This window comes from Oreochromis niloticus, linkage group LG15, assembly GCF_001858045.2.
Source record: "Oreochromis niloticus isolate F11D_XX linkage group LG15, O_niloticus_UMD_NMBU, whole genome shotgun sequence".
Lineage (NCBI taxonomy): Eukaryota > Metazoa > Chordata > Actinopteri > Cichliformes > Cichlidae > Oreochromis > Oreochromis niloticus.
The window spans coordinates 23,064,786-23,081,609 of record NC_031980.2 but is presented as its reverse complement, the minus strand read 5'-3'; the positions used below and the strand labels follow the sequence as shown (position 1 = coordinate 23,081,609).

The 16,824-nt window shown below is 38.9% G+C and overlaps 1 protein-coding gene across 2 annotated transcripts in view; it reads right to left on the bottom strand.

Moving 5' to 3' along the window:
- The window catches only part of LOC100705149 (serine/threonine-protein kinase D3), a 54,414-nt gene extending 43,283 nt beyond the window's left edge, over positions 1-11,131 (bottom strand). Inside the window, exons 1-2 of one of the 2 annotated variants that reach the window (XM_003446654.5) lie at positions 10,842-11,131; positions 7,371-8,031 (exon numbers count right to left, since the gene is read on the bottom strand). In XM_003446654.5, the coding sequence (XP_003446702.1) occupies positions 7,371-7,667 (297 nt within the window). In that variant the 5' untranslated portion in view covers positions 7,668-8,031; positions 10,842-11,131. Of the gene's footprint in view, positions 1-7,370; positions 8,035-10,841 lie in introns of both variants that reach the window. The other variant, XM_005452412.4, reaches the window with a different exon arrangement.
- Between the last annotated feature and the right edge of the window lie 5,693 nt (positions 11,132-16,824).

Below are 16,824 nucleotides of genomic sequence, written 5' to 3'. Positions count from 1 at the left end.
TGGTATACCTGCTGCTCGATCAGTGGCTTTTTGTCAGACTCGGGGACTGCCGTGTTGGTTTGTGTTTCTGGATTTCAAAAATGGTGCTTTTAATTTTCGTGAAGGAGATGCTGTCATCAATCATCGAGCGACGCCACTGACTAGCCAATCGGTGGCATGCAATCACATTTTTGGACGTCCACAGATCACTTGGAACCCCAGCCAAGTAAGTACTTAAAAAAAACAAAAAAAAGTACCTGGTACTACCAACTAGTGGAAAACCCTAAAAACTGAGTCAAGTCGAACCAAACTGAGCAGTTACATGTGGAAAAAAGCTAAAAGCATGTCCTAAGTCCTGCATATGAGTAATTTAAAAGAAATATACATCCTCAAGAACCATATTTGTAGCTGTAAACATGTTTGCTTTTGCTGTTTGAGGCTATTTTAAAATAGTCTATGAAGACTGACTCACTACTGGAGTGAATGTTAGAGGAACTGCAGTTTTGGCATTTATGCATTAGTTTCATGTTTTAAAACTAGTGGAGGTTGCTGCTAGCAAAATGAACATTAATTTCTGATTTTTCTCTTCATTCTCTTCATGCATTTTGTGTTAATCACCATTTGCCTTTGGTGTAAACAACATGTATATTCTGTGTTTGGGGTGACATGAGCTGCACACCTGAAGATTTACAACGACAACGAGAGTTACAAGTATTTAAAAGCACCATAACACTGACTCCCTCTCTCACATACCTGTGCTACTAACATTCATGTCTCCACCTGAAGCACCACCTGGCCTTGGCAGCCATGGAAACCAGCAGAGTAGAGGACACAACAAAGAGAGACACTGCTTTAAAGGATATCCTTTATTAAAAGCAAGCACATAGTTTTGTAATGCTGGTTATTGTTGCTGAGGAAGAAATTTAACACATGAACCACTGGTCACTGTCAAATAACCTAACATGACTTTTTCAAGTTTTCTAACATTCAAATGCGAAATTTAGAAGCATTTGGATGTGATCACAACAACCTGAGAAACATTAAGAGGTCATAATCCAGGTTAGTGAAGTTCAAACTGTAACTGTGTAAATATCACATTATCCAAATTTTGAAATAATACAGACAGTATTCTTTTTATTCACCCCACCGAAGCTGCTTGTTTTAAAAGTTTTAAGCTTCATAAATTGCTGTAGGATGTGCTGAGTGATGAAGGGCTGTTAGTGCTGGGATTAAGTACGTTAATAGGGTGCTTTCCAGTGCAGGAACTGGTGGGCTGGTTCAGGTTTGAAAATGCCCCCTATAGGGCCAGATTCAGGGTCTTTTCAGGTTAGAAGAAAAGCACCTAATCAGGGGAAGGCCTTTCTGAGCAGCCCCTTAAAATGCTAGCAGAGCTTGGTGGGAATGAGGTAAACAGAGACAGCAGCAGGCTTCAACAGCGTAAAACTGTCAAAACAAACGCAACCACTAACAATGCCACAAATTATCTAGCCATCTACTATCAGTTCCTTTCATGTTTGCACTTCTCACAGACCTGTCAAGACACTCAAAATTATTAGCCATATAATGATTTACAATTAAATAGAGTTTGCAAAGTGCTTTGACACGTACGCAACAGAAGGACACCCAAACAGAAGATTTATAGAGAGCTAAACACTAAAGTTGCACAAAATTTAAAAGGAAAAAAAACTATTTAGGACATTTGAAGATTTGAGGCAGGCAGTAAGCAAGACAACTAAAAGATAACCAGACAGTAAGAAGACATCACCCAAAAGCAAGTCAATAAAAATGTGTTTAAAAGGGGAGATTTAAAGGAGTTTCCTCATTCCTGATCCATATTAATGCTTGCAACTTTCACAGTGGTCACAAATGATGAAGCAAATGGAGATCAAGTATTCTCTGTACATTTTGTACTAAAGGACAATTTGTCTTTAAAGGAAAATTCCTCTTATTACTGTTAACAGTAATGCTAACAGCAAGCAGTATCCTCCAGACTTGGGAGCAGACAGCAGGACCCCACATGAGGTCTAAGGTGAGCGATGGCTCGTATGAGGGAGATATTTCTACTCTGTAGCTCCACACCCAGATGTGCTTTAAAAGATATCAGTAAAGAGAAGAAAGCCAGACCAGAATCAGGGTGATGTAACACCGTCTGCTAGAGTGCGTAAGAAGCTGAACTGTTGCTTTTTGCACCAGCTGGAGGCGAGAGTGACTTTTTTGTTCACACCACAAAGGAGGCAGTTACAATGAGTCAAGCCCTGAGAGATAAATGTACAGATGACTTTCCCCAGGTATGACTGTGAAAGCATTGGTGTTATTCTCAAGATTATTCAAATGTAGAGGAAGCAGGTCTGGATTTTTTTTAAATGTATTTATTTATTTTAAAGTATGTTGGTTTAAAGCTGAGAGCTCAACCAAATCAAACTCCTGAGTTTCTGACACAAGAGCTCTGATGGTAACAGGTTACTGTGACTTTGAGGTATTAAGTTTGAAACAGAGGCTGGGTTTTTAGGATCACCAAGTCTCAAGGAAAACTCCATCTGTGTAGAAAATCAGTAGAAAATAAAAGAGGACCTAAAATCGAACCTTGCAGAACACTACAGGTAAACTTACTTATGGTGACTGAAAAAGGTCCTTTCTAAAAGATCTTTAATTCAGTTAATTAAAAGCAAAACAAGCCCCTAACGCTGCCTTTTTCGGAGATGAACTGGTTAACCCTTCAGTACCTCTGTGCCCGGCCTGCTTGTTCGTTATTGCACTCACAGTAAAGGAGACTCTTTGCAATTCTGAAAAAGTGACAGATTATAAGACTGAAAGTCAGAATACAAGTCTCCTACAACTCCATGCATGCTGCTGCTGCTCCTTTGCTAACTTGCCGCTGATGCAACACATCAACTAAAAAAATGCTGCAAGACCAAAACCAGGAGGCTGCAAAGCTCTGTAAAGTTTTGAAAGCTGCAGGAGAAAAATTCTCTGCGACCTTATCGCTGCTTATCGCCTGCTCAGTGATGATTAAAAATATTGCGGTTTCAGTGTTTCACAATCCAGGATGGGACTGTGTGTGTGTATGGTGAGGGTGGTATGGGATGAGGGTGTAGCAAGGCGACCTGCAGAGGAGGGGAACTTCCCTATACTTTGCCACGATTCCTCTGGCCTCCTACACACACACACACGGCAGTGGCAGGACTACAGTAAATCAGAGCAGATGCATCCACCCGCCCACAGACGGAGCTCTCAGCTTATGATGTGGATGCAAAAGGAGGAAAAAAGTTGAGAAATTCCAGCGATCGAGTCATTTTCGGCACAAACCAAACGAGACCAGTTTCCACCTCTTCGCCTCTTTAAGCGTTCCTGCTGGAACATCTACTTTGGGTTTTCAATCAGCCAAAGAAAGAAATGACACTATAAATTATACTGTAGTTTAAGCAAATAAAACATTTTTGTAGTTGCAATATTTTTTTAATCTATCATTATTCTTAACCTGGAGGCAGGAGTGGGCAAGCAGGTCAGTCTCTACATGCATTTCTATGATTTTTTTTTTTTAAAATGCAGATGCACAGAGATTCCCAGGTGGCAGAGAAGAGAGGAAGATTCTGCAAGAGCTGGAAAAATCCTCTGCAGTCACTTTATTTCCCGTTTTCACTTCTTCTTTTCCTGCTGCACATGTCACAATTTCTTTTTCTCAGTTGTGACACCTAGACCTCATGTTTTGTTTGCAGTTTGTCGGCTGATATCTGCCTACATATGCTGACTGACTGCAGCAGGCCAGTAAATTCAGCTTTGCCCTTGAATTCTGAGAAAATGTCTGCACCAACAAATTACATGCATATTTACTACATTAGCAGACTTTAAACAGGTGTGATTCTTAGCGAGGGGATGAAAAAAAAAATGCTTTTGTGTGGGGGAAACCACAGAAAACTAACGCTGTAGGTGTGATGATACATATTAGCAGATACTGGAAACAAGCTATCAAATGTGGCTTTATCTGAAAACTTCAGAAGGAGTAGCGATGGTATAAATACACGTCTGCGTGTTTGAAAATCACTGTAGTATGCTGTAAAGCCGTCAACAAATATTCCATAAATTGCACAACAGAATATTTGCTCCATCAGTGTCCTTGTCCACATCAGACCATAACCCCCACCCTAACAAGTGAACTTCAGTGGACAGGTATGACTGTAGTTCTCATTTTTCCCCCGTTTCTTTTAGACATATTTGAAAATCATCTTGCCAGCAGGCGTATTGCTTCATTGTTGAAGCTTGTGCCCATCTTTGATTCTAATCTCATCTTTGAGAGACAAAATCATGCTACGACCACCTTAAGAATACTGCAAGGATCCATTCAGCGCTCAGGTTAGTGACACAGACCCTCATCCATGCTTTTTTCCTTTTGTTTAGATTATTGTAATGACTTTCCAAAGAGTATCAGTCATAAAGCATTAAAGTGCAAACACTATTACAAAAACTGAGAAACGTAAACATATTACACCAGTTTTAATGACTCTACACTGGCTCCTTAGAACTCTTGTAATTTATTTTAAGATTTTACTCATTACTTTTAAAGCCCTTCATGGTCTGGTCCCAGAACATAGACTGGCAGAGGGAACAGTCAGGTGGAGGGAGGAAGAAGATCTAAGACTGCGAGAAGAAGTGGGAACATGAAGAAGGTCCGACAGAGATGGTGAGGTTGAATGTCCGTAGGAGAAATCTGAAGTTTAATTGGGAGCCAGTGAAGCTGTTGCAGAACAGGAATGATGTGGCGAGTCGAGAGGGGTTCTTTTTCTCGATTTACTATTTTATTCTGTTATGCTATAGAAATAAAACTTGATTATTTTCCATTTTTATTAAAAGAAAGAATCTTAAAAATCTCAATGCTTAGACCTGACAGTGAGAAATGAAGAGATTTTAAAGAAATTTTGCACCCGTGTGGAGCTTTTTAAACAAATATTCAAACATGATTTTGATTTTGTCGGCTAAACTGTGAGAATGCATGAGAGTCAAAGCCTCCATCACTTCATTTTCATGTTAAAAATTGGAAATCAACTTCCTCATAGCAGCCGTGTCTTCATATCACAGAAGTGGTGAGACCTGGACGTACGCATGTTTCAGTGTTTTCTTTGTGCACATTTTTTGGCATTTAGGCCAAATAATGTGCACAAAAAACACTCCTTTGGTCGCCAGTATGTGCAATAACAATAAATACAGGCTATCAGCTGGCTGTTTTATCACTTTCTTTCACTTTGACCACCCTGCTGCTCCTCCAACCCCAAACACACGACTGTGAAACAGGAAGTGCAGCCGCTGACACAGCAATGCCAACCAGGAAGTGACATTCCCTGTGAAAAAGACTTTTCCTCTGCTGAGGAGCTCAGCCACTGACAAGCTGCAAACAAATACAGCCTAACAGACTGGATGTGCTCGCACAACCCAACCAGTGCTGGAAACGCGTCTGCAGCAAGAAGTTAAAAATGAGAGCATCACTACGTTTTAATCTCCAACCCATCATGCCCTGCAAACTTGCTGCAAACAGTGCGTGTTCATTTGGGTTTGTGTGTCTGTGAGTGCGTGTTGTAGCTTGCTGGGAAACGCACTTAGTGATGTAAACGCAGGTGGTACGTTCAGCAGTGGTAAAAACCAGAAAACCAGTAGATGGTGAGAGATAAGGTGAGGCTCAGAGCGGAAACAAGAAGCTTGCGAAGAAGCTCTGACATAAAGTTGAATGCTTCCCCGAGTGCGTCTAACAGTGACGGCCTGCCCACTTTTCTTATATTTGGCGACAGATTTCAGCAATTTTTTTGGGTTTTATTTTTAGATGTGTCTGACAGAATGATGCCTGCCTTGGTCGCTATGCGATGGACTCGTATATTTGTATATCACCGTCTGCAACCACGCAAGGACCACTTAAGGGTTTTTTGGCATCAGACCATTAACATTGGGCTTCGTGCACAAGTTAACACACTTGATAATTATTTGTGTCCACATAGGATTAACTTCTTGCCTGTGGGGGTTTGCAGCAGTCTCTAAACAAGCACAATTCCCACCTCGTTTGCAAACTACCTTCTAAATATCTCACCCCGGTGCTTCGGTTCTCATTTGTTTTGATGGTCCTTCATATTATTAAGCCGCTTCTTTAGACAGGCTCTAATCGACTGTCTTGGAATGCACCTACCCACAGTAACACTTAGTGTATTTGGGAAATCCCCTGTGAGCTGGACGGCCATTCGAACAAGAAACAGGTAAAGAGCAGTTCATGTGCCTCCGAGCTCAGTGATGACTACCAAGAAGATGGAGCTGGAGATCATGCAGAGATTGACAGAGTCACTGGACAGGCAGCGGACTAATCGTTATTAACTCATCACTGCAGGAGAACATTTAACACTCCTTCCTCCAAAAATGCAATCAAATGCTTGCAGCTTACGAGCTCTAGCAGATATCGCGGCCAAAGTTCAGATCTGTTGAAGTGCAGAATGTGACAGGCTCGACACATGACGATTAGAAAAGATGATTCCAGCAGGGCAGTGAAGGGAAAAGAAAAAAAAAAAAAAAAAGGAGGAGAAGTTGATGCCGTGAATTAGAAAGACTGACGCTGTGAGTTTTCCTTCTATAGGCTGACCAAAGGAGGAAAACACTTTCTTCAGAACAGTTTTCCATTCACGTAGACGTGCCGCGGTTGTATTTTCTCAGTCGCTGGGATTGTTGTTGGTCAGCACAGATTATAATTGTTACGACTTCCACCAAATAGCACTCTCTCCTTAAAGCTCTTAAGGTAATCAGGAAAAGAGGTACAGCAAACAGACCGGCATCCTGCTGGTTTGGAAACTCTCCCCTCTGTGGCTTCCTCAGCAGCGAGCGGGTTCTACACTGGGGTGGAAAGCAGCATCGGCATGCTTGAGCCTTACTTTGATCCAAGGAATCGAATCATGCTTATTTATGTGCACACACACACACACCGGATTTTTTAAAATATTTTTTAGGACTGCTTATTAAATAGTGCAGTGACAACTAACAGGGTGGGTTTAGACAGTCACCAAAGAGCCTCAGCTCAGAATCAAACCTGTGTCGCTGTGTTCAGCCCTGCAGCCTATGGTCACCTGCTCAACTTGTGTGCCAAACCGGTGCCTGAACTCTGACCTTTTGACCAATAAGTTTATAAGAAAGGTAAAAAGAAAGTTGTGTGGCACTGAGCCTCTGCAGGTGGGGTGAGGAGAACAAAGGGATGCTAAGGTGCTGAGCCTCATTTCTATACAACTAATTGGGTGGATGTGGGATGTGAACTTTTTTGAATCCTGAAGGTGAGACATGCTAGTTAAATTCTGAAAACTTCTGCTTTAAGGTTGTGGATTTAAAAAAGAGGAAAAAAAGGAAAGCGTACAGAAAAAACCCTTTGGTTTTACCTTCTGATCCACGATGGAGCAGACGAGCTCCCTGACGGAGGACAGCGACACATCTCCGGGGTCGAGGGTGACCGCCTCCCTTGTGAGTCCAATCTGAAGCAGGAAGGAGATGCCGTGGAACGAGCCCCGCGAGTTCGTGGGGCTAGGCGCCGACTGGCTGCCATTGGAAAGCCGGCTGCAGATGGTGGCCGGCGGGCTGGGGGAAGGTGATGGGGTGGGTGGGGCTGGGTGATGAGGTAGGGCATGGAACGACCTCGGAGAAGCTGGCAGGGGCGGCGGGCTGTTATCGGTAGACATTGTCTGCTATCTGTGACGTGGTGGTGGGAGAACGACCTCGAAGGTGAACATCCAAAATTGAAAAAAATGAAAAAACGGTCAGCAGAGCGTCGTGCGTCCAATCATTTGTCCCAATTTTTCAGCACTGAAATCCTGCGAATAAAGCTTCCTTTCACTGCAGAGCATCTCTGAGGCCAACCAGAAGAAAAATAGACTGAAGTAAAAGCCCGAGCTCTCAGGGAGATCGCCTTTAAAGAGTTTTATAACGCAGTTAAATCCTCAATAAATCCTCTGACCTGCTGGATGAGACTGCTGATCGGGAGCAAGAAAACAACGATGAAATGCAGCAGATCTTCCCCGTCTCTGCTGCTTTCACTCAAAACATCTGCTAGAAATAAAGACAGAGGAAAGATGAATCAGTCAGGAAAAAATAAACTCTCTCAAACTTTAAAATCTGTAAGAAACTTGCACATAAATAGACGTCAACTTTGGTGGCACTGAAATCCTTACTGGAGAAGCTAAATAAAAATGTTTATACTCAAGAGGTTAAAGCGCAATCATTAACTTGATGATGTAATGATTAACTGAACTATTCCATCTTAAAATGTTTGTGTAATGCCACAGAGGGGGCGCACTTTTACATCTTTACCTATGCTAAAGGTCACAGTGCACAGACTGGGAAAGATGAAAGGAAACGTCACAACAATATAACAATATACGCTCGAAAGCCGGGTCCTTTCATGTGGCGTCATCAGAACAACTGCAGAACAGTTCTTAACATCAATATCAAAATATGAATGTCTAAATATTGTGAAATCTTATGTTAACATATTAAACTTAAATACATGTGAAAATAAAAAATAAATGACCATAAATACGCAAGTGGAAAACGGTGCAGGTGTGTTATGCACAGCTAATTTTCAATAAGTCATTAGTTCCATGAAAATGTAAATGATTTAAATTGTTTATGTCGAGGTTAAAGACAAATTTGTAAAACTTCCGATCTCTTGCAGCCGTCACAAAAGCCTGTTCTGTTGTACCTTTAAATTTATTAATAAACATGGTTTTTATTAAAGATGCAGGCATTGACGACTGGTCCCTCAGCATGAAGCCCACTTGACTGTAAAGAAAAGATGGAAGAAGAGAAGCCTCCTTACTGAGGATCTGGGCATGAAAAGTGAGCCTAGTGATGCGTGAGTTTACAGGTCATTGGCCAATGAGCACATCCTGGATAATCCTCCTTCTTGACTCCAATAACGATCGTAATTTACAAAATGAACTTCAGCAATTTTATTAAATATGTCCTGAAATTAGTGACTGAGCCCAAAAACTCATCAAGAGAGTGTTTACTGAGGTCACAGATAAACTAAGCACAGGTCCCATTTCGATGTTTTAAAGCCTGGAATCTTCTTGGGTGTTGCACAAACATGTCACCTCCTGTGTCCATGATGCTGCATTATACAACACCCACAAAGGACGCATCATACTGCTGCAAATGATTTTTTTTAAAAACACACAACGCAAACATAACGTACGCTGAATGTTGTACGAGGGATCACATGATGCTGATTTCCTGTTGCCAGTAGGTGGCACTGTGACTGTGACTCATTACTGTAATGCAGGCGTCCCCGCAGCTGGATCAATAACTGAGTTGTCAAGCATGTGAAGTTTGAAACAGACTAGAATATCTATACTCAGTTTAACACAGAACTTCAAAACTTTGAAGAAATGTGTTTCTAGTAGACCGACCAAAGATCACGCTGATGCCTCTCTGGGTTGAGTTTGTGAACGTGCTACACCTGGAAATTTCAAAAAAACCTCACTAAAATTGGCTCTTTAATTCAAAATAGTGGACTTTTTATTGGGTTTAAGGCGTGGCTCCAAGAGGATTTTCCATACAGCTGGAGACACATGTATTAAATGTCATACATGTATGCAAAGCAAAACAACTGGGCAACTGCATTGACATTTTGCAGGGAGCACTATGGGACCATTTTGCACCTCTCATATTTAAAACCCATAAAATACAAAGATTTTATTCACTTTTGACATGTGTGCAAACTTTTTGGTGAAGTTTTGGAGATATTTTTTTTAATCTTATTTTATCTCATTTGAATAATATTATTTATTTTTAAAAAAACCTTTAATTTCCATCTTTTTGCACTGCATGCTTAAAGACTTCTTTTTTTCCCCCAAATATATGGCCATCTGTTATGTCTGTACAAACAACAGAGCTCACTAAGGCCTGTTGCTGCCCCTCTGTAGGTTTCCAGAAGCTGTCCAATCAAAAAACGTTGCTTTAAAGAGAAGGCTGACAGGAGCATATAAAGATTATTTTGAACCCTTATTCATGTACATGTATTCTAATAGAGCTCCAATACTAAAAAGCAGAGTTGGACATGAGCATTGCCAGCATTGCAATCACTGCATAACAATATGAATGAAATAGGGACTAAACAGCAGATGAGCATTACCGGACGCCTTTGGTGTCTGACAGCTTGCACATGCGCCGTCGAGTTGACTTCAAAACTTTGTTTTCATCATCTCGACACTTTCTGACTTCTGAAGCAGAGTTTATTTATAGAATTTAATTGCATAATAACGTCTGAAACAGGTGCTAAAGTCAGAAACTGTGGCTGCCGGCAAGCTGGCAAACCATAAAAGGGACCCATGCTGCTCATCTGCTGTTTACCATCCATCTCAGACGTGGTTACGCAGAAACTTTCTATAAATAAATTCTGCATTTTGAACGGTTAAACTGCAGGAACATCAGAGTCAGATTATCGCATTATTTACAAACAGTTTTCATTTGAAGCCGAAACTAAATTCGTGGTTTGAATAAGTTAAGCGGTGCAATATTGATTTTTGACATGAAAGATATTGTTTTTGTTATGTTTAACTTGAAATAAAAATCTCATATTAAACCGTCGCTTCATGATTGTGTAAAATGTATGATTTTAACTTAAAACATTTATTAAAGTCGACCTCTAGCTCGTGCACATGAATATGAGCCGTTTCCTTTTGATCACTCTGTAAACTGTAGTTGGGCACATCTGGATTTTCGCTCACTGATGAGATGATAAAATAACTCTGAATTAACTGAACCTGCACCAAGACTGAACTTTGCCAACAGGTTGTTTGTTTTTCACAGCACTCACACGGATGAAAAACAGAAGTTAAAGGTATCACAAGTACCTCAGAGAGCCCGGTGGTTTCTCCGCTTCCATCGCAGCACAAGCGAGCAGAAAATGTGCGTCCCATCCAGCGGCAGCTCGGACCGCAAAAAGGCCGAGTTAAGGAACACAGACCCGGCGAGTCCTCCACAGCAGGTCCTGCTGGGACTGAAAGCGACAGTTAAAAGCAGCCAGAAGCACCTTTGGACTTTTGTTTTTGACTCTTTTCTCTCTAAACTCTCCCGGGAAGCCACAGTCCGACCGAGCAGCTCCAGCTTCATGCGGATCTGATGATTATCAGCTGCGAAACACGCAGAGGCAAAAAGGGCAGCTCTCACCGGCAGGAGGAGGTCCCACTCTGAAGGAAATTCAGGGACCGGACAGCTGGAGTCTCCGCAGCCCAGCTCTTTATGATGGAGGCTCCATAATCAGCCCCTAACGGAGATTTCAGACAGTCATGGCTTCGGTTGCAGCACAAAGATTAAAAGTGAGGATTCATGAGAAGTAAGCAAAGACTGAACAGCTGAAGCATCAGAAAACGCTAAAAGTCTTTCCCAACATGACTTTCAAACCACTTTGAACTTAAGCATTGCCTTTTGTCTGTCTGTTTGTGGGGGTATTTTATATATTACATAGTTTTATGTGAAACACACAGATGTAAATGAGCTGCTTTGCTTCTCTCCGGCACATTAATATTTTGTATTTTCATATTCATGTCCATAAACGTAAACAGTAAAACAAATATCTAACAGCATTTCAGCACAAAAGATTTCAGCACAAACTTTGGAAAAGATGCTGCTTTACAAACATTTCTACTGTTTACATTTGAGAAATTGAGTTAATAATAATAAATAACATTAACATAACATAACAGAGATAAATCACTTATGATTTTCTTTTAAATGGAGAGTACTTGAGACAATGATAAGTCACATTTTGGTACCTTTCAAAGTAAAATAGCATTTATCTAAAAAGAAAAACAATTCATTTAAAATTGAATTCAATTTAGTTTTATCTATTTAGCGCCAAATCACAATAACAGTCACCTCAAGGTGCTTTATATCATACAGTAAAGACCCTACAATAATGGAGACAAACCCTACCAATCAAATGACAACCTTTATTGGGCTAATTTCATAATGTCTATATTTGAGAAATGTTACTGTGGATGTCATAAATGAACTTTTTATACATTTAAAAACAGACAGTATTCACATCATGTGTTAAGAGGCAGCATTTCATCAAATTGCTGCCTCTTAGTAAAACACCAAATCTGTGTGTCAGAATATATATATAAATATATATATATAAATATACATATATATATATTTATATATAAACCTATATATTTTGACAGTAAACCTGACAGAATATATAGGTTTCTGACAGTAAACCGAAAAAGTACCAGGGGTTTAAGACCAGCTGGACCAGATGTGGAAAGTAAAGACTAAAGTGGTTTTATTGTGACAGGAGCATTACGAGATGTAACCCACCAGACTGAAAGAGTGGCTCCATCAGATTTATCAGAGGTCTCCGTCCTCTGGTCCTATGACCAGATAAGAGTCTGAACCCTCACGCTGCCAGACCTCTGGGAGACAGAGAGGTAAATTTTATTCATAAGCCTTCCAAAGACCGCCTCAAAAAAGTGTTTATCTAGAAAGTATATACAGTTTGTATATATAAAGAATATATATAAATATATAAAGAACCCAGGAAGACTTCCTGGTCTAGTATTAGCGTCTAGTATTTCCTCTACTAGACCACAGAGTGAATCATCTTCATGTCATAGACAATCTCAGAGGCAGCTTCAGCGCTTTCCGTTAAATTTCAACAGGTGGCTCTGTGGCGCCATCCGCTGTTGAAAACAACGCATTAAACGACGTGTCTCGTAAAACTTCTCCAAAAACAACTTTAAAATAATTTTTAAAAGTATATGTCTTTAATAAAAATAGTACATTACGTCATTGATTCTTTATACAGTAAAAACAAATAAGTTCTAATAACCACACAGACATACAAACTGAGTGAACATTAACAAGGACAATGAATAAAGTTAATGTAAATATTTGTTATTCCTGCCGGGAACAATGCCCAGATTTATGACTTGAATATGTTCTAATGAAAAGTTACACAGCTGCTGTCTGCCTGAAAATACAGCAGCATTGGCAGGTCTCTTCCTGAAACACCATGTGCGTATTAATATACATCATTCCAGTCTCAGCTGCAGCTTTATCTGCAGCTCTGCAGCTGGTTCAGGGTAAACACAGAGGCTCGGTTACTACAGTTGAGTCCCCCTGTAACAGGAATCCTACAGCTGAAAGGAAAACAGCTTGCAAGCAGGAACACAATGTAAACCAAGGGTCAAAGATCACTTTAAAGACCAAGTTAAATGTTGCTTTCTTAATTTAATTTCTTAAATGCTAGCCGTTTTCCCTCACCAGGCCTCCATAACAATGCTTTATTATTATTATGTATTTTAATGTAAAAAGAACGATTTTAATTATTACATGTAATTAATGAGTTTTAATTTTCTCTCAACTTGATGATCAAAAGTACTCATTTTATTGTGAAGTTAACATTTTTGGCCTTTCTATTTTCTCTTAATCTTTTCCTTAACATAAAAAATGGTTTTGATTTTTTTTCTATTGAATAACAATAAAAGATATTATTTTATCTATTTGTTTAATGTTAAATTTGCAGATCAGGGGTGTCAGTTAAATCATTATGTACAGTATTAAATATACCTCTTCAACTAGTATGGTGATGACAGCTTTCTTTAAAAGAGTGAAATTAGAGGTGAAGTGCACAATCAGCTGTTTTAATTGTAAGTGTCTGGATTCGAGGATTCTGTCTTCCTGTGCTGATGTCTTTTAGCTTCATTGTGCTACTGAGTTATTGTTGAAGTTTTTGGTACCTGATCCACCTGGTGGATTACTTTGAGGTTCCCTCAGTGTGGTGTTCTGATTCTGAGGGGGTCAGTGGGAAGCACAATGTGAAGATTTTATGTCTTTCTACTTTAAATAGCACTGTAATACACATTTAAAGATAGTATATCCAATAAATGTAGAAAAAGTGAGATGTAATGTTGACATTGTAGGGTTACTTTCTTTATCTGAGGTTAAAAATCACCTGTTTTGTAAATAGATCTTTAAAAGAAACAAAAAACAAAAACTATCTGTTGGCAATCTTTCGAGGAAGTAGTGTAAAGGATTTCCCACTCATGTTTTTGTGGATTAAATTTGTTTTGTTTTTTAAAGCTCATCTATGGTTCGTGTGAATGTTATCAAAAAGTATTTTCACACTTACAAAAAGTAACAGATTTTTTTTTTTTTTTAAATATAGGCTATTATGGGACATTTTTACTGTCTGATACTCGAGATCAGACTGGGCTGCACGTGGCTCATGAAGTAAAAGCAGTTTGTTTCCACGCGGAGTCAAAGTCATGTAGGTCTGATTTCTGCCAAAAGAGGGCAGTGTTTCTCTAAAAAAAGAACTGCCATATGTTTATTCATGTAGATGTCGGAAAATATCTTCACAACATATTTGTTCTAGTGAAATCTTGGCCAGATACCAACACCAATGTTTCACTCAACAGTGCAGTACTAATATTTTTTCCTGATGCTTTATTTGTTTGTTGTCCTGTGTATTACTGTAAACCATAAACTACATTAGTTCTGCAGTAAACCAGTTTACAGTAAACTTTACTCAAAAATAATAACATAATAATAATAATAATAATAATAATGTAAACGAAATTATCTTAATGGTAGTGCAAATTCCTGTTTAGTATTGTAAATGAATACAGCAATAATACTATAAACACATTTGCAATAAACCTTTTTCAGTGTAACTTTGTCCTAAAATAAGGTCCCCTGAAAGTTAAACTTCCCCCACCATGTTTCCTCCTGCACAGTCCACCCATAGATATTAACTCAGGGTTCTTTAAGCACTGTGGTCGTACATCTTGATTAGCAACCCTCGTTTCTTTCCAGTTTTCTACTTTCATTTCACATCTGTCTCCTCGATCATTACGATTTAGACTTCTCACCCATGTGAGCAGAGTCTGCTGAGCTCTTCTTCCCATGGGAAACATCAGCAGAAAAAAAGTCCTGACAAGCCAACACCCAGCACACATGACAGAGCTGCTGTGGAGCTCAGAAGATCAAAGATCTGATTACAGGCCAGAAGAAACATTTTTAATGTGATAATCAGCCGTGCAGAGGCTTTGTTTCATATGAGGCTGAGAAGAGGTCTACCAATCTGGACTTTAACACATATCTTGTTGTTGTTTTGGTTATAAACATCTATGGGTTGCAAACAGCATACATACTGTTATATCACAGCAAAAATGGGCATATTTGTAATGTTTACTTGGGATGAACTCTGATATCCTGGATGATGGGAGGAAACATTACAGAAATGTAAAATCTTAGAAACAAAATCTCATTCATGATAAATGTCTTTGTTTAGGATGACTGTCTACTTATCTTCAAAGCTTCTGAGCTATGCAGCAGCTAAACCTCACACCTCTGAAAATGCTGCTGCGAATCTTCAAATAGGCTCAATTTAAAGATTAATCAACTACATTCTTGGTTTGAAACACCTTGAAACTCTCATTTTATATGATGAATGCTCTATATATACTCTTTCTTTATGCAAGTAAAAATCTCCCTGAGATTGAGAGAGTAGCATTGACCAAGAGAAACATTTTCACGATCCTTTAAAAGGGAATAACTTCAGGTTCTTCTGGGATTATTCCGGGAAATGGGGGCAGCGTTTTCAAAAGCTTGTTTTCTGAGTTGTGTCCGTAAATGCTGGGAACACTAATAATAATATGTTGAGAAAGTGAAGACCACACTGATTATGGTTATTACACATGTGTACAGTACATGTACACAGATAACAGGGAAGTCGTCCATGGTGAGATTTAATATAAAAACAAACCAATGGCAAACATACAGAGAGGGACATTTAACAGCAGCGTAGAGAACAGTGATGTACATGATTTACACTAATAACAATAATAAAACGTAAAGTTCCTTACTGATACCGAGCAGCTGCATTTACAAGCAAATGACCCTAATCCAGTAAAGACAGAAGTTATACCTACCTAAGTATTTACTTTCTTACTTATTTTCTCATCCCATAAACAGTCATATAAAGAATAAATGCCTGAATTTGACATTTGTAAACATTTTCCTAAAGTATGACTTGAAAAAATGTGACTATGATTATGTTATGTTATGATGGGGAAAGCCCTTTTTTAAAAACTGCACAGAAAATTCGAAATGTAAATCTGATGTCTATAAAATGACATTTAAAGGAATAAAAGGGCATAATTAACATAATTGGAATATGGTTGGGACACTTTCAGTGAAGGTGAAAACTGGGATTAAAAGTGGAAGTTGACAAAACAAGCAAATATGATTAGTCTCTTTTTTCCTGTTGATCTCTGTTTGGTATTGATGAAAATGAAGCCCCTGATAGGGTGTACAGGGGCAAGGGGCAAAACAAGAAACAAATATTTTAGAAATCTGTACAAAAATATGTTTAACACTAAAAACTATATTGTTATTTAGATGGCAAATAAACTGAATTTAAGTTTTTATACTCTGAGAAGTCAGAAAATAATTAAGCATAAAATTAAACAACTAAAACTAATTTTGTATTTAAGAATGCAAGTAACTAAGTGGAATGTAGCATCTTAATAAAAAATAATAATAATGCGCTTCACAGGCAATTTGAAAATTCAAGGATAACAGCAAAAATTATATAGGAAAGTGTTTGTGGTGGATTAGGCAGTACAGAACATTAAAAAACTAAATTGGAAATGGCTAATATTTAGGGCAGCTGTGGCATAAACATAACACTGGGTGGTGGTCTAATAAATTTGTTAAGTACTGTACACATTACAATAAAGCTTGATTATTTTAATTTGAATTTTTCATCAGTTTTTTGTAATCCTGTTGTTGCTTTGTTGCTTAATTGTTCGTTTGATATATGTA